The sequence below is a fragment of the Gadus morhua genome, chromosome 22 (genome assembly GCF_902167405.1).
Source record: "Gadus morhua chromosome 22, gadMor3.0, whole genome shotgun sequence".
NCBI classification, from domain to species: domain Eukaryota; kingdom Metazoa; phylum Chordata; class Actinopteri; order Gadiformes; family Gadidae; genus Gadus; species Gadus morhua.
The window spans coordinates 9411571-9429646 of record NC_044069.1 but is presented as its reverse complement, the minus strand read 5'-3'; the positions used below and the strand labels follow the sequence as shown (position 1 = coordinate 9429646).

Below are 18076 nucleotides of genomic sequence, written 5' to 3'. Positions count from 1 at the left end.
GGATTTGATGTCAAACTTCAGCAAACATTGTGTGTGGTCCCTGGTTATGCTGCCGTTGTCTTAGGCGTTGGTGTGCTGTTCTGTTGGTGTGGTGTTCTGTTGGTGTGGTGTTCTGTTGGCATGTTGGTGTTTTGTTGGTGTGGTGGTGTTAAGTTGGTGTGGTGGGGTTAAGTTGGTGTGGTGGGGTTAGGTTGTGGTGGTGGGGTTAGGTTGTGGTGGTGGGGTTAGGTTGTGGTGGTGGGGTTAGGTTGTGGTGGTGGTGTTAGGTTGTGGTGGTGGGGTTAGGTTGTGGTGGTGGGGTAAGGTTGTGGTGGTGGGGTTAGGTTTGGGTGGCGGTGTTAGGTTGTGGTGGTGGTGTTAGGTTGATGTGGTTTTCAGTCTGTCAGGTGGTGTTAGGTTGGGGTGGTGGGGTTAGGTTGATGTGGTGTTAGGTTGGTGTGGTGGTGTTAGGTTGATGTGGTGGTGTTCTTTTGGTTTGTGGTGGTGTTGGGTTGATGTGCTGGTGTTCTGCTAGTTCTCCTTCCCCTCATCTGTCATCTTCCCGACATTGTAAAGTTGTACAATTATAATGATGTCTTCTAGAGTTAGAGAAGAGTCAGCTGCTTGTGTCTGTCCCTCTGTCAGTGTGGCTTTCCCTCTTTCTTAAGATCGAATTGGGGAACAATTATTTCTCTCTTGGTCTGTTATCTACTGCTGTTATTTTAAGGCAAAAGCTACAAACAGCCGCTTCTCAAACGATTTATCTATTTTTAAAGTTACATTTCAGTGTGGTTTATGTTTTGCTCGTCGGGTTATTATTCCCTTTAGACATGTACTTCAGATCGAAGAATAACCATCTCCCCACCCAGGTAGAAAATGTCAAAAACACAAATTGCTTTCTACGTGAAAAGTGGAAATTGCTGAGTAGCAGAGTGCGCTAGGAGCAGGTAGATCTGAGTCAGCAGCAATATGCTATAATCAATGTCGTCTTTAATGACCATGGCGGCATGCTCTAGCTGTTTACAGCTATGACGAGCTGTCGGGTATGTATGGAGAGCTGTTATCACATAAAGGATAATTATTGTGGATGTAGTCAAACTGGGAGTTTAGTTGAGCGCAACGTCTGCGCACGCTTGATGATAATTACAAAATATGATTTTCATCATGTAGACAAGTTTGCCATTATTTGTGTGTGTGTGTGTGTGAGAGAGAGATTTTTCTGTGTGCGCATGTGTTTCTCTGATGATATGCAGGTTGTGTGTGTGTTGGACTCTGATTGGGAGCGGACTCAAAGGCAGATAGAGATAAAGAAGATGATTATCAGACCTCGGGATTACTGCAAGGCAAGGTTACGGACGAGGAAAGAAAATAAGTGTATTCATATCCGTAGTACGGTCAGATCAACTCTGGGTGTTCCTGAGTTTCACCAAATGAATAATTGACACCAGAATTGACCCCAGCTTTACAGCATTGCCATACAAAGTTCCTGTCGTCGTCATGAGTCGTCGGCAATCCAAGGCCCTGCCCGAGGTCACGTTAACCTGGGAGATGACCTGGCAACCAGCTGATTACTGGTTGATTACCTCTCCTCCAATTGAAGTGCTGTATTAATGGAAAGGTCCAGAGGGGTGTTCCACGAACGGAGGTTTACCAAACACTGAGTTAACGCTGAACTCTAGGTTGATTGACCCTGTGCCGACCAACCCAGAGTTTTCGGTTCCACAGCAGCGGTTATGCATTAGTTCAATCAACTCGGGGTTGGTTAACACAGGGTTGTGCGCGTCCACGCCAAACTTAAAAAGACGTGATGTATGGATCATGGAAACCCTGATCGATATGGCGAAACGGGCCGCTTATTTCAATGAAATGGAACTCCAGGTTCTCCTGGAGAGCTATTACGAGGAGAAGGACATTATCACAAGAAAAGGGAACGCTAAAACCTCTGGAACCCGGAGAACCAAAGCCTGGCAGCGGATCGCTGACCGCGTAAATGCGTTAGTTACACGTCAAAAGCATGATCCTTAATATTTGAGCCATGAATATATAAATATCCCAGTTAAGCATTCTTAAAGATCCTACCACATAACCCCTTTCTTCTAAAACAATATGTAGGCCTACTCCGATTGCTTCCAAGCGGTCAGAGGCTCAAGTATAAAAATGAAGTAAAAAAAACATACAAACTGGTAAGCTTTTCCCACCATCGTATTGGTATAAAATTAAATAAGCCATTTTTTTAAGCCAATCGTGAAAAGGCCGACAGTCGGCAGACTGGATCTGGCCCTCAAATTGTCTTGACCCCGGTGGAGGAGCTGTTAATAAACATAAATTCAGGGCGCCCTGGCATGGAGGGGGTACCTGGAGGTACCTACCACCTCAGGGAGTCATGGGCCATACCCCACACTGGTTGAATGTAGGTTTTTCTATTTTCTTGTATTTTCGATTTTTTTTGCCTTCGAAGTAACACATGCAAACCGTGTGCTTGCTACAGCGCATACTATTCCAAATGTTTCTTTTTTTGGTAACTGGGTAGACAACCTAAAAGTGACAATTCATCAACTTCACAGATCAAGATGGATCAGTGCTTGTAATGAAGCTGCCGGCTACGATCGAACATTCTCCAGTGGACTCAGACAATATTGCTCTTTGTATGATAGGAGGCCGATACAAATCTTGGATGGGTCATCTTAAACGACTGTGATGTGCTCAGCATCTCCAGCATTATAGCCTATAAACTACCATTTGAAAAAAACGGAGGGCTACGCAAATAGTCTGGAGTGAACTGAGGCCAGGTCCTCGATTGGTAGTGTTGGCTATATGTAAGGCTATTTAAATATATTAAAGATTTGCGCGAGAATCTTCTGGGTGTTCCTGAGATTCACCAAATGAATAATTAACACCGAAATTGATAGATATATATTTAGCTACTCCAATGTTGAAAGTCTGCTTTGTTCCCAGCCCCTTTCGATATGTTTCTGCTAACTAGGTAGGACCTTTCCAGTAATACAGCGCTTCCTTTGGAGGAAGTTATCAGCTAATTGCCAGGTCACTTCTCCCAGGTTAAGGTGACCTTATTCCTGTTAGGGTGATATATATTTATATGCATAGATATAAAAAGATATATACACACCCACTTTTTAAATGTTTGTAGGTTTCAGTAATTGACTTTGACGCATCTGGCTGGAATTTCTACTCACAACACACTTTATTATTTATTAAATCGAAATGCAGTAAAGAAACAAGAAATGAGCATCCCTATACAAATGAAGATTTATTAGGTTTTTATCTCATCCAATCAAATCAGATCAGTTTATTTTTGTAAACATTTGAGTGCAATAAATATAGAAGCGTGAGCTCAGTTCTTAAAAACAAGGCCAAACTCTTAATTTACCCAGCATTGGTTTAAAAATGGCCACCACTCAGGGGCCCAGTCGTTGACGTAGGGGGGGGACCTCTGGACTTCTGAGTTTAAAGTTAAATATAACTATAACATTGAACGGTGATTGCATACCTAGATCATTGATAATTGAAAATAGATTATAACTTGTTCATGAAATATAGTATTGTGGCTTGTCAGCATTTCAAAAGTAGTGTTGCTTAGTGCAGTCCATCATATGTAATGTTTTCCCTTGATGTTATATGATGAGCATCTTTACACTGTTTCCCACTGGCCAGGGCCTTCTAGCAGAAATTATTGTGCATGAAAGGGGTGCTGTAGCAATCTGTCTCAGCTGTTTCTATGTGCACATACCACCACGCTAAATGCTGTAGCATGATAGGCTAGCGTCTCCACTTCACTTTTATTTTTCATATTTTTTCATGAATGTCTGTCATGATAGCTTCGAAAATGTAAAAAATCTAAAAAATCTAAGCCTATCATGCTGTAGCATGATAGGCTAGCGTCTCCACTTCACTTTTATTTTTCATATTTTTTCATGAATGTCTGTCATGATAGCTTCGAAAATGTAAAAAATCTAAAAAGGACATATGTTGACACAGGCCCTATCATGGTCAGGCTACTCTCTGATATGATATATTGTTTTCCAACTATCTGTCATTTGGTGCAATGCCAAGGTTTTGCATTCTGGATGCATGAGGCAAATAGATGTATTTGGTATCTCATCATGCTAAATTATTGATTGATCTCAGAAGGAACAGGGCTAAAATGTCAAGTTGTGAAGGACACACTCTAATGCTTTAATACAATACCACACAAACCAGTGAAAACAAGCCCTGGGATTGAATTATACATCACTAATATGCAAGTAATCGTCAAAGTATTTGAGTCTTCATTCTTTGACAAAGTGCCCAAACCCAAAGAACCCTATTTTCCTGTAACATTTGATCAACAGAAAATGACAGTTCAACTATAGATTGACCCCTGAGTTTTCATAGAAAATTGGAAAAATACGCTAACCCAAACATCACCCAAAATCACCCATACCATGTCAGTGTATGCCATGCCAGTCCTCTGTCCAGAGGCTGTGTGCGTAGGTTGGGGTAAACATATCCACTGTGTGAGAACTGTCTATCTTTCTTCATGCCCGTCCTCGTCATTTCCGTGCGCGTGATTCTGGGGGATATACGATAATCAAAGGTGGCACTGTGTAAATCTCGAACTTCACAGTTTAAAAAACGTGGGACTGGGATTGAGACTGCTTTGTGCATAAGATGGCGAAAGCTTGACAGCAACATAGCCCCGTCCCTAAATAAAAGGGGTGGTGTGTGTGTGTTGGCGTTAGAGTTAGACTCCTATCTGGTCCTCATAGAGGGTCAGCACTAGCAGAATGGCCCAGCCCGACAGCAGGCCGACGTTCTGCAGCAGGAACATCAGCCACGGCCTCTTACTGTTGTTGTGGATCATGGTGGGCAGCTGGAGAGAGAGGGGCGAGAGAGGGGCGAGAGAGGGGTGAGAGACGGGCGAGAGAGGGCGAGGGGGAGAGAGACAATAGAGATGGGGAGGAGGGTGAATGGCGAAGGAGGGGGGAGAGAGGGAGCGAGAGGGTGAGAGAGAGAGATGGGGAGGAGGTTGAAGGCAACGGAGGGGGGAGAGGAAGTGAGAGGGTGAGGGGGAGAGAGAGGGCAAGGAGGAGAGAGCGAAGAGAGATGGGGAGGAGGGGGAAGGCAATGGAGGGGGGAGAGAGGGAGCGAGAGGGTGAGGGGGGAGGGAGAGGGCGAGGGGGAGAGAGAGGGGAGAGAGGGAGAGATAGGGTGAGGGGGGAGAGAGAAAAGAGAGATGGGGAGTAGGTGGGAAGGGTCAGAGAGGGGATAGAGAGACAGGGTAGAGGATGGGAAAGAGAGGAGATAGAGACAGGGTGATAGGGATTGGGAGAGGAGGAGAGAGATTGGGGGAGAGAGAAAGTGTAAGTGTCAAAGACTGAGGAATACTCAGTCTTGTGACAAGTATGGTACTATGATGTGATGGTACTACCACACGGCTTGTACAAACCCTGTTTGCGATTGGTGTTAATCTAGTACCAGGTCACAGGAACTAATCGAAAGACGACCCTTTGTGATGTTCATGGGTTAATGTTCAGGTTCATGCGACCAATCCTAAATCACAGATGGCCACAGTAGCATCGCCATTCATCCAGATCTTTCCGACCCACCGGGCATTCAACCGACACTTGACCGGGCTCACCATGTCAGCCAGGCCCACGTAGAGGAAGAGGCCGGCAGTGAGGGCGGCGATCCACTGCTTGGTGGCCAGGTCTGTGGCCACCGAAAGGCCGATGTACAGGCCCACGAAGGAGGTCATGGCACTGCCGATGTTCAGGAGCAGGGCGTTACGCACCGACACGCCACAGTGGAGCAGTATCGCAAAGTCGCCTGGAGAGAGAGAGAGAGACACACAGAGAGTCAGAGAGAGAGACACAGAGAGTCAGAGAGAGAGAGAGAGACACACAGAGAGTCAGAGAGAGAGAGAGGGAGACACAGAGAGTCAGAGAGAGAGAGAGAGACACACAGAGAGTCAGAGAGAGAGAGAGGGAGACACAGAGAGTCAGAGAGAGGGAGAGGGATACACACAGAGTCAGAGAGAGAGACACAGAGAGTCAGAGAGAGGGAGAGGGAGACACAGAGAGTCAGAGAGAGGGAGAGGGAGACACACAGAGTCAGAGAGAGAGAGAGGGAGACACAGAGAGTCAGAGAGAGGGAGAGGGAGACACAGAGAGTCAGAGAGAGAGAGAGGGAGACACAGAGAGTCAGAGAGAGGGAGAGGGAGACACAGAGAGTCAGAGAGAGGGAGAGGGAGACACACAGAGTCAGAGAGAGAGAGAGGGAGACACAGAGAGTCAGAGAGAGGGAGAGGGAGACACAGAGAGTCAGAGAGAGAGAGAGGGAGACACAGAGAGTCAGAGAGAGAGAGAGGGAGACACAGAGAGTCAGAAAGAGGGAGAGGGAGACAGAGAGTCAGAGAGAGGGAGAGGGAAGGTGTTAACTCCTACATTATGTCTGTAACAATTTCCTTCCTGTCCGTCCCCGGAAAACTAAAATTCAAAGTCAAAGTCAAAGCCAAATTATTCTTTATTATGACTTTGACTTTGAGTTTCCCAACAAAACTGATCCCTCTTCTGTGTTCCTTCTCAGGGTTTCTTCCCTCTTGCGTTTTGCAAGTTCCATCTTGTCTATCAGAGGCCGTAGGCTAAGGAAAATGATAGGCTGTGAAGCCATTTGTGACTGCTGCGGTGCGATGAGGGCTGCACCAACAGATCGGACATGCCAGGCTTGCGTTTATACCATGTATTCTTCAGTGGACATAAGTCAGCACAATAACGGCATGCAGCTGTTAGACCATGACACCGCCCTCTGTGGGTCTTCGTGTGCGTGAGTGTGGGCGGGCGTGCGTTCACGTGCGCGTACCCAGCTCGTGGGGCAGCTCGTGGCAGAGCACGGCCAGGGAGGTGGCTAACCCCGACCTCCAGGACAGGGAGAAGGCAGCGCCCATGGCCAGGCCGTCGGCAAAGTTATGGATCCCATCGCCGATCGTGATCATGTAGGGCAGCAGACGCTTCTCTGGAGGGAGAGAGAGGTAAGGAGAGACAAAGAGAGAGAGAGGGGGGGAAGCAGGGGGAGTGAGGGCCGGGGGGGGGGGGGGGGGGGGGGGGGGGAGATGGGGAGGAGAGAGATGGGGAGAGATAAGGGAGGTAGGGGGAGAGGGAGAGTCAGGAGAGGTGACAGAGATGCACAATGTAGTAAATTCAACAATTTAACAAAAAATTTCAACTAATCCATTACCAACAAAACTGAGAAATAAAGGATGAGAAGCAGAGAGTGAAAGAGAAACAAAAAAGAGAGAACAAAAGAGAGAAATGAAGAAAAGGAGGTTGAAAAATAAATACAGCGAGCAAGAAAGAGAGGAAAGAGAGCGAGGGAGGGTCAGGGACAGAGAGTGTAACGCAGACAGGACGAACCGTGTTGTCTGCATGTACAAGGGGTTATTACTCAGTGCTTATCACGCTAAACGGCTCTAGTGGTGGGCAGCGGCTGGGTGTTTGAGGCCAGAGTCCTGGTCATTATTCTGTGGGTCGTCATGTGACTCTTACCTCTGCTGCGTTGCAGGGGTGGAGGGAAAGTCTTCTCATTGGTCTCACTTGGAACCTGAAAGGTACACATCCCATAATATTATGTACGTTTTATTTACCAAGGTTCAGCTAAATAATTAAATGATACGTTATGAAGACGTAACGTCACAAAGGGATGGGTTGTGTAATTGTTTCGGTCCAAAGCAATATGCAAAGTGTGTGGTGGGATCCGTGTGTGTGTGTGTGTGTGTGTGTGTGTGTGTGTGTGTGTGTGTGAGCCCCAACACACCAGGTCAGCCTGGGATATGGACTGGTCCTGTTGTTGTTGTATCTTGTCCTGCTGATACATCTCCAGAACCTTCCCATGGTCACAGTGATGAGGCTCCGCCTCCTCCTTCAGAGAGACAGAGAGAGAGAACGAGTATGACAGGAGGTTCGAAAAGTATTAATTGAAGATGAACAGCATATTCTGGAACAGTTCATTTTGGAACATATAGTATACATCTATATATAGTGTGTAAGCTTGTTTGTGTACACGTGTACGTGTATGTGTTACGAGAAATAGGGTTAGCTTTATGAGTGCTTATGCGTATGGTTAGGGTCAGTACTGATATCACACAGAGGGGGCGGTGTTGAGGTCCTCATTAGCTATAAATGGCAACAGCTGAGTTGGCAGGTAAGGGTCTCAGGAAGTGAAGAGTCTCTGGAGGTGAGGCTCGGAGGTGTAGCACAAAGGACGCACAGTGTTGTTCAAGACACTGCTATGAAAGAACTTTTGCTCATAAATACACGGCTGGTCGTCACCTGGAGACGAGGTGCCGGCGCGGCGTGTCACAGAGAGCTGTTCGCCTACGGTGGCTGTGGACCTGCGGTGAGTACCTCTCACCTAACCCCCTAGAGGGCAAATATTGCACTCACTCATACCTCAAGTTCATCGCACCACGTATGGACAGGCGTTAGGTTACGGGCTGGCTACCTGGATGATAACGAGTGTTGTAGGTCTGGCGCGTTACTGTGTGTGTGTGTGTGTGTGTGTGTGTGTGTGTGTGTGTGTGTGTGTGTGTGTGTGTGTGTGTGTGTGTGTGTGTGTGTGTGTGTGTGTGTGTGTGTGCGTGCGATCGTCAGCAACTGACTCCCCCGTACCCCGTGATGGTGCGGGTGGTGGTGGTGGTCCTCGTTCTTCCGGGTGACCAGAGAGAAGATGGTCTCCATCAGGTAGAAGTAGTAGATCCCCCCGAGCACCACCAGGATCTTGTAGACGTAGTCCATGCTCTCCCCTTCGTGGTCCGCGTGGCTTCCACCCTCATGGCTGTGCAATCCCAGGAACTGGCAGCACAAACCCACAGAGAGAAGAGGCTCAGTGTGAGAAGGAAGGTAGAGGGGTGTGTGGATTACCGTCAGGTGTGCTGTGGATCGCCACGCCCCTGTGTGATGTCTTGGTCACTATTAGGTAGTTGATTTTGAAGTGGCTTGTGATGGCTCGTCCACACCACTCTGTTTGATCAGAGCCAATTTGTCACTTTACTCTGATTGAAAAAATGTATAAATATTTAGCCTTTGAAATAAATGTTTCTCCTCTTAGAAAAAGGCAGAATATTTGAAGAAGGAGCTGGTATCAATGGCTTGATGCTAAAGCTAGCACTTGATTCCAAACCTCCTTGTCAACTCAAATTTCCGGTTTAATAAGTCCAAAGTCCTCCAAGGTGTTATTTGGAGTCCATCTTTGACAGTAAGTCTACCGGCCATTAGCCATGCGGTGCTGCCGTGGTCACGGTGGCGTTACCATTGGCAACAGATGCAGCAGGGCGTCGCCGGTGAGCGAGCCCACGGCCAGGCTGATGCACAGCTGGATGATGAGCTGGAAGACGCTGGAGCACGAGGTGCACAGCAGCACCACGATGCCGAACATGGAGGTCAGGGTGATCACCACGTTGGCCAGGGTGGCGTAGATGTAACCTGGAGGAGGGGGACAGGGCGAGGGGAGAGGAGGGAGTGAGAGAGAGAGAGGTGGGGAGGGGGTAGGAGAGAGAGAGAGGAGGGGGTGAGAGAGAGAGAGGTGGGGAGGGGGTAGGAGAGAGAGAGAGGAGGGGGCAGGAGAGAGAGGCACAGAAAGGAGGGGGTAGGAGGGAGGGGGAGAGAGATAGTTGGGAAGATGAAGAGAGAGGGGGAGAGAGAGGAGGGGAAAGGGGGAGAGATAGCGGAGGGGGTAGGAGAGAGGGGGAACAAGATAGGTGGAGAAAGAGAGGAGGGGGTAGGAGAGGGGGAGAGAGAGGTGGGGAGAGAGAGGTGGGGAAATGGGGAGAGAGAGAGTTTGGGAGAGGGGGAGAGAGACAGGAGTAGGTAGGTGAGAGGGGGAGCGAAATAGGTGGGGAGAGGGGAAGAGACAAAGTTGTTTCAAATGTTTTTTCGAGGCGACTGCTTTGGATGAATTTGGACTTGAGAGTCAGAGAGAGAGAAATATAGAGAGCGATAGGATAAGATGGAGCTCAGAGTGAGACATTAGTCGGTTGAAGTTGTCTGAGAAGCCAAATAGAGACACTAGGGTGGAATGGACCTGCCAATCGAGGGACAGCTCATGAATATTCATTAGAGCCAGAAGACCACTCCGTCAGAGATGTTGACAGTTTAGAGCAGTTTTGGAAGACGCCATAGCAAATCGTTTTTAAATGTTTTATTAGTCTTTTAAGTCTTTTCTTTTATTTATTTTTAAGGCACATTCTGTGTGGTGTGATTTCTGAATTTGTGATATAGAAGGTTTTTCTTTCGATATGAGAGAGGTAGGTCTTACTGAACAATAGTTCTGGGTGTCTTACGTTCTGCCTGGGTGAGTCCGTCGTGCCTCGGGGGGGAGACGGCGCCGGAGCTGCAGGCCCGGCTGAGGATCTGCTGGACCAGCGCCGGGCTGAGCCGCGCCATATCGGACCGGTTCATACCGGCCGGGTCTGAGCTGTTGTCCATCAGGCCATGGATCAGCAGCAGCTCCTGGGCTGAGAAACACCGGGGCTATAGAGGGAAGGGATGGAAGATGGGTTACCTCGTGTGGCTGTACACTACAGACTGTTTTCTGGATAGCTGTCTAATGAGCCTGTTTTAACCACCAGGTGTGAGTGATTCTTATTCAACTTCATGTGTGGGATCCGCCATTAGAGGTTGGAGGCTCCACCCAGATGTACGGTGATAGATCAGTCTACCATAGCCTGGGTATACCCATGCTGCCTTGCGCGCGATTTCATTTCGCGCTGCTGGGCAGCCTGGATTCCATGGATCCGATTTTCGCCTGAGATAGGGAACCAATCACAGAACGGGGAGGGACGGCAAGACGATGACGACGTCTATGCGCCACACCGAATCTTGTAGTTTACGGATTCAAAATGGCAGCAGACGCGTTACCTTTCGATGCAGCCTTGGATAGTGTTCTGAGTAGTCTAGAACGCAAGTTTATTTTGAAAAAATAGCAACTTTCGGCGTTAAACTCTTTCATTACCAAGAAGGATGTCTTTAGCCTGCTACTAACAGGCTTTGCTTGGCTATGAGTTACATACAGACTCATATGATAGACATTCGTAGTGCCCAATAAACGGCTCCGGGCAATAGTAACCCCGCCTCAAATACGAGAAAATGAATGTGTGGTTCCCAGACCTCATCTCAATGCTGATTGAGATGAGGTCTGGCGTTAGCCAGGCTAAGTCTACCCTGTTATCACTTGTGAACTTGTGATGCCAAGGGCAGATTTGGAACAAGCTTGAGATGGCTGATGACACCCACACCTGGTGATGAAATAAAGGCCCTTTATTAAGACTAAAGTGGTGACATCACTACAAGCTTCACATTTTTGTCTTGTTAAGACTGAGTTTTGACAGAGTTAAAGGTTGACAGAGATAAAGGTTGAAGGGCAGAAGCACTACCTGCAAATGTATTTGATGGAACTGAAAGTCTTTAAAAGTTTAACTGTACTCAAAAGGTCAGTTTGGTAAAAAAAATCGGCATTATTCAAATCATAACTGGTTACCACTGGTATAACGCTACAAAACTACAATAAAAGTTACTAAACTCAATTAAAACTACGCTAAAAAATAAATATATACTGATGCATTGAATTCATACAAAATAAACTAAATAAAATACCAAAACAAAAAAGAATTATCAATGCATACATATAATTTATTTATTTGACGTTCTGAAAGAGAAAGGTCGACGTGTACATGTGCGTTTACCGTTGCCCCAGGCAACTTCATTTCCTGTCCTTCTCTGGCTCCGTGGCTACTCCTCTTCCTGCGGCGGCCGGGTTCGTGGTCATGCCCGGCGTGGTCGTCTACGGCGTGGTCGTCATGGTGACCCCCCTCGCCGTGGTCGTGATGGTGGTCATCGCTGGGTCCGATCTGCAGGGTTCTCATCAAAGTCTCCAACCCTATATGGAGCCCCCATTTTGGATGAATTATGCATTCAATTAAATTCAGAAATGATATATTATCAATGAAATACAATGCATCAATATTTCTCCAACCTCGGAGCCCGTGAGCTGAATAATTTTATTATTATTATGCAAGTTATAAAACGCATGCGGGGGGGTTTTATAACTAAAACCCCCCCGCATGCGGGGGGTTTACTAAAGCGCGCTTACTGCCATGTCACCTCCCGGGCTCATTTATCGACTCATTTAAATATTATTTTAGATTATTATAAGAAATTACATTATATTGGTGTTACTCATAACTACAGTGTGGTTCTTTCTGGTAGTAATGTCAAACTTGGAAGTAAGGATCTCCCTTCACACACATCTTTTTCTATTTATGAGTTTTTGTATCTGGGGTAGAATTTGAATGTGCAAAGTTACATAGTATTTTTATTAAATTCAACCCGTTGAATATAATAGTTCTCTTTTTTACTTACATTTTCTGATTCTGCTTAGTTTTCAGAGTCAACCGTGACTTATAACATGGCAGGACTTTTACTTTGTAAAACTGGAAATGTCTAAGCACAAGACATACATGGACATTCCTGTTTTGGGAGGGATTTACCTCTGACAGTGAAGTTATCCGAGCCCATCCACTCCATCATGTATTCCAGGAAGTAGCCCTCTTCAGGCAGGGGATGTCTGGTGAAGCAGTGACCAATCAGGGCATGGTACAGAACACGACCAAACACGGCACCGCGCTCTACTTCCTGTTCAGGGCCTGCTGAGAGAGGGTTAATCTCTGCCATGATGTCGTCGGCCGTCAGACATTCCTGGTCGTTTCAGCGATGATGCAGCCACACAAGGGAAAAAAGAAAAAGAGTTAATTTTAGACCATTGCCAAGAAATGACACAAGAAAAAAAAGAAAATGAACCATTCTTTTTCCATTCCGTCTTATGTTTGAACAAAGGAAATTGGACCCAGGAAGTTGGAAGTTGGGACAGTTTCAAATACATAAACCATATATCATCAAACAAGTTACAGTACCCCTTAGTTGCAGCGGATAGGGTCCTTATCTCCGCAGCCTCCCTGTAGACATCCTGCTCCTTAATAACTCCTATCCATAATCACTTTGGATCAAGTGTCTACTAAATGGTGACCCCAGTTCCCAACTCGCAATCTGGGGGTCAAATCTGGCATCAGATCTAAACAATGGAACCTACTCTCAAAACACACCACAGGTGTGTGTGTGTGTGTGTGTGTGTGTCCGCGCACGCATCTGTGTGTACTTTTGCAATGCGTGTGGTCGTCTTGACCTCACCTCGTTGGCGAGCGCTAGCGGCACATAGTGCTTCTCCATCTCCTCTATCAGGGCCTCCAATCCGTGCACGTCCACATGCTCCTCCTGGTGCCCAGCGGCCCCCTCTTCCGCAAGATGGCGGCCCTCCTCCTCCTCCTCCTCCGAATGGTGGCCTTCTTCTTCGCCTCCCTCATGGCTGTGGGACTCATCCTGGTGTGCGTGGGGCTCCTCGTCGTGGGGGTGGACGTGCTGGGTCACTCGGTCCAGGAAGAGCTCTGTCTCCTCCGCCCACCTCCCAGCCCTGACCGCGGCGCAGGCCGCAGCAGGGGCGCTAAGGTAGAAGACGCACCCGGACGCAAAGTGCGGGAACTGGGACACGTTGACGGCGACGGCTGCCCCGGCGCCCGCTCCGGGGGCGGAGGCGTTGCCGATGAGCTGGTAGACGCCGCCCGGTAGGTCGCACTGCAGGAGGCCACGGAAGGTTGTTTATACAGCCCCCAATAAACAACCATCGTTAAAGGAGACAATTAGGAGTCCTCTACACGCGGTGCCACTTTTAATGAGATGTCATGGAAGGATTGTACTGCATGACTACCGGATCATAATAATACAGAAACATGACATTAATAATACATCACTGGTAGACCTGATTATAATAAAATGAATTGTAAAACGTGTATAGAAAGGTTGAATAAATCAACCTAATAAAATGAATTGTAAAACGTGTATAGAAAGGTTGAATAAATCAATGTTTGTACGGAAACCTTGATTTCAAAAGAAGCAGATCTCGCAATCAGATCAAGGTTTGCCATCAGCTCTTTCACGAGTGACAGATAAGATCGGTTTTAGGTCATGCTGAGTCCAGCTTATCTTTCCTCACGCGGTAGGTCGTCTATTTCCATATTACTGGAAAGAAAGTTCAGTTGGCTGAATACCAACAGGGTTAAATAACCCACGTCTGAAATGATACTCACTAGCATGTTAGTAAACCATAATTCAGTCCTACTTTTTTCATAAGGATGGTATGAATTCAGTTATTTCAGCTGTACAACAACTATAATTTCAGGTCTTTAGTGTTTTTTCAGTTGGCAGACATGACATAGGGTAGCATTAGCTACAATGCTATCACAGCACAATGACACATCTTTCTTAACGTATCGTCCAGTAAAGCCTTCAGTTCATATTTTGTGTATTTTATGGGTTCTTAAACCCAAGAAACCTGTTTTAAGTGGTTTGGGTTTCATATATGCTGTTTTAATAAAGCTGCTTTAATTTGTGACAGACATAAGTGACAGACATAGGGACATAAAGAACCTCAGTGAACTGGAATAAGGGAAGAAACGTTTTTCTGAAAAATAAAATAAATCCTGTTTCCTTTAAGGTTGACCTTAACCTTTTCCAAACTTTTTTGACATATTTATATCCCTTCAAACTGTTAAAGGCTACTATTAGTCAGTTGTACATCATTATTGAACTGAAATTTGCAATGCTAAACAACTGCTGTCTATATTAAACCCTTTGAAGATGGGATTAAGTTATAGGCCTACAATTGCATTGATTTGGATAGGACTAAGGATGTGAATTAGTTTCGTCTGGTTGATGTCCTGACTGACAGAAGGCTATAGCTTTTCTCTGAACCATACGTGCAGCAGATTGCATAAAGCAGAACAGTCCAAGGATTATAATTTCCCTCCAAACAAACGGACATGTTGCTAAACCCTTCTATGGGACTATCTCGCAGCTGTTGGGTAAAATAACGGATTAAACGGTACACATTAAGGAAGGAAATTAAGATAATGTTTTGGTTGTTAATTAATAATAGTTTATTAATAATTATCACTATTACAATATCCCAAATATAAAAGTAATAATAATAATACATATTGTTATTATTTCTTTCATTATAGTAGTTAGCCTATAGATAAAAGATGAATTGTAGATAAAAGATGATAATTATAGAAGAAAAATAAAATATAAGCCATTTTGTTTTTATTTATAGGCCTATGTTTGTGAACACTTTCAACTCATTATGTAAACTAGAAAATGTCGTAAGCCAATATTTTTAAAGCAGGAATTGTCCATACAGACTTTAAAAGCTGAACATGGCGGGCCACAGGTGCGTGTGACAGTGATACTATTGGACCTCGACCCTCGGTGTACAGTACAGCTAATCTAACTCTGGAGGAGCAGCCCGGGCACAGAAGCACAATAAACACCGTACCTTTTCACACGACACTCCACCGCACTGCACACGTTTCTCCAGGGTATTAAAAAGCGAGCGGACGGACTCCTCCGTCAGATGCTCTCCTCCCGGCGACACCTCACCGACCACGTCTGCGTAAGCATCCTCTATACCCGGCTGTGTACAAGGCGCTCCACCGATACAGGCGAATAACACCACGGCGCGAACAAGCAACGGGTGAGACAACATTGTTTCAAAGTAGAAAAAGAAAAATAACAACAAAAAAATTATCGTGGAATTAATTGGTTACAATTGTGTTGGATTCCCAGACGAAGCTGGACTTTCACTGACATCCAAGCGCGAGCGCCTGCAGTACAAGCTGAGCCATAACGTTATCAGTTTTAAGAGACTTGAGTGCACTTGGCTCTCTTTTCTGATTGGCCGAGACGTGGCTCTTGGCGGTCGACTGTTACGCGGAAGTCAGTTGGGGAATGTCTCATCTAAAGAATGACATCGTTGGTGTCAGCTGGTGGCTGACATTAGTGTAGTCAGCGTTTGCGTTATCTCACTCTTTTTTTTAGGGGTCCAAGCCAACAGGTTGGATCCCTATTGTTTTTGTAAGGATTATTATTCCTATTATTATACACAGCCCAAACCGTAAATGGTGCCGACACGCGAATTGCATGACTAGATCCAGATCTCTTCGGACTACGCAGACGACAAAATCCAGACACGCCGAACACTAGGTGGCGCTATACCAAGGGAAAACGCGTTTGGGGCTATAACTCCCACACCGAACCTCCCACAATCAAAAACTTGTACCCACATATTCACTGGAGTCTGCTGCATCTTTTGGCATAGGCCACGCCCATTTACGTCTATAATTTTTTTTCGCAAAATCGCGAAAACCGCAAAACTGCCTTTTCCCTACTACCACATTTCTTGACCAATTGACACAAAACTTTGCACACGACATCTTTAGACGCACACGAAAAGAAATCAAGGAACACTTTTTTGATCCGACCTTTGATTACGAAACGGTAGCGTTTTGAATATTTGTTTATTAGCTACGTTTTACGTTGAAACGCAAAAAATTAAAAAAATACCAAAATTAGACATCGGATCAAGTCCAAATTTTTGACACATGTCGATGCTACCCCTACTGGCGTTCAATAAAATAATCGGAATATTTCGCCTTAAGGGGGCGCAATAAACGAGGAAATTGTATATCTTCTAATTGGCCTGAGGAATGTTCTTCAAACTCGAGGGAAACCATCAAGGGGCAATCCCGAGTCTATATAGAAAATATGGCCAAGAATTATTAATGTGGGCGGGAGTTATTTGGAAAAGGAAAATTGTCTTTGGAAAATTTCGCCACAAGGCGGCGCCAAAAAACTACGACATTGTATGCCTCCTAATTTGCCAATGGAATGTTCTGAAAACACGTTTTGGGCTATAACTCCCACACCGAACCTCCCACAGTCAAAACCTTTATACCCACAGATTCACTGGAGTCAGCTGCATTCACTGGAGTCTTTTGAACACATGCTTCGCGTTGTGCCGGCGAAATGCACATTTCTTGGACCCCTACATAACTGCTTGCAGTTCTAGTTTTCTTTTTTTTTCTGTTTTTTTTTTTTTAACTTTTTCGCAGTCACGCTGATAGTTTAGAATAATTTCGAATCATGTTATAGGAAAAAGTTGAGATGTATAAGGCCACAATGAACATAAGAAGTAGAAAAACAACAAATACTAAGATAGTTCATGATCCAGGCTTGTTGGGCCTAGGGTTCTCTAAATTAGAGTAGGCTACTAAGAAGCCAACTAAGTTATGAATAAGTCATTATTCTTATAAGCAGTGAAATAAACAAATCAGAACCTACTTTAAACAGGTGGGCACAGTAGAGTTAACCGGGACGCAGGGGGGCCAAGAAGAAGGCAGGGGCGGGTTGGGTTGATCTTCATATCAAAGAAGTGTTATGGAGAAAAATGATTGCATATGCATTAAAGTCATAGTTATATTATTTCACAATATCGCACATTGAAGACAGAAGATTCTGGCTTTTTTGATCAAGGTTAACTGTGGAATATGTCAACATAAACACAAATTATATCACTTTTATTCACTTAATTCCTTTATCGCATTACTACATTGTCGCGTGAGAATGAGGATATTTTGATAGTTTTGTTTTGTCATATTTGCACGCGAAGATAGACCAAACATTCTTTAATGGATCAAAACTAGCTGAAGCGAGACAATGAAAACTATTGCAACACATGAGAAAACAAATTAATTGTTGATCACGTGACCCTTTCAGGATGTGAATGGGTAATCAAAGTCAGTATCGCATTTCATTCGTGACATCTACACTGCTCCTCCTTCCATGGTGCTTACATTCCAGCGAGTCAAAAATTGACAACGTTAAGAAAGTGTAGCATGCTAAACACAAAGTCTCTGACAGATTCACCTCGGACACAACACTGTATTGTTCTCCACGGGTTGTTCAAATTACATCAATATAATTTTTTTATGGATGGCTATGCTGTCAGGCTTTATTTCCTGAACAACCTGTACCTACTTACTTACTGGAAACTTTCTTGAGGTACACATGGCTAAAAATAACACTAATTTTATTTTAGGAGAACAGATGTCTACTTTATCTTTCTTATTAAACGTAAGTAAGGTTCTCTTTGTGAGAGC

At 45.3% G+C, this 18076-nt stretch overlaps 1 protein-coding gene across 1 annotated transcript; it reads right to left on the bottom strand.

Moving 5' to 3' along the window:
* Positions 1 to 3240: 3240 nt before the first annotated feature.
* On the bottom strand, positions 3241 to 15787 carry slc39a4 (solute carrier family 39 member 4). The gene is made up of 12 exons (XM_030348120.1): positions 15415 to 15787; positions 13215 to 13655; positions 12518 to 12725; positions 11714 to 11907; positions 10313 to 10502; positions 9283 to 9455; positions 8643 to 8825; positions 7789 to 7893; positions 7521 to 7575; positions 6838 to 6990; positions 5618 to 5805; positions 3241 to 4849 (listed from the first exon to the last, which is right to left on the bottom strand). The coding sequence occupies exons 1-12, from the start codon at positions 15622 to 15624 to the stop codon at positions 4721 to 4723; spliced, it is 2229 nt and encodes a 742-aa protein (XP_030203980.1). The 5' UTR covers positions 15625 to 15787; the 3' UTR covers positions 3241 to 4720.
* Positions 15788 to 18076: the final 2289 nt, after the last annotated feature.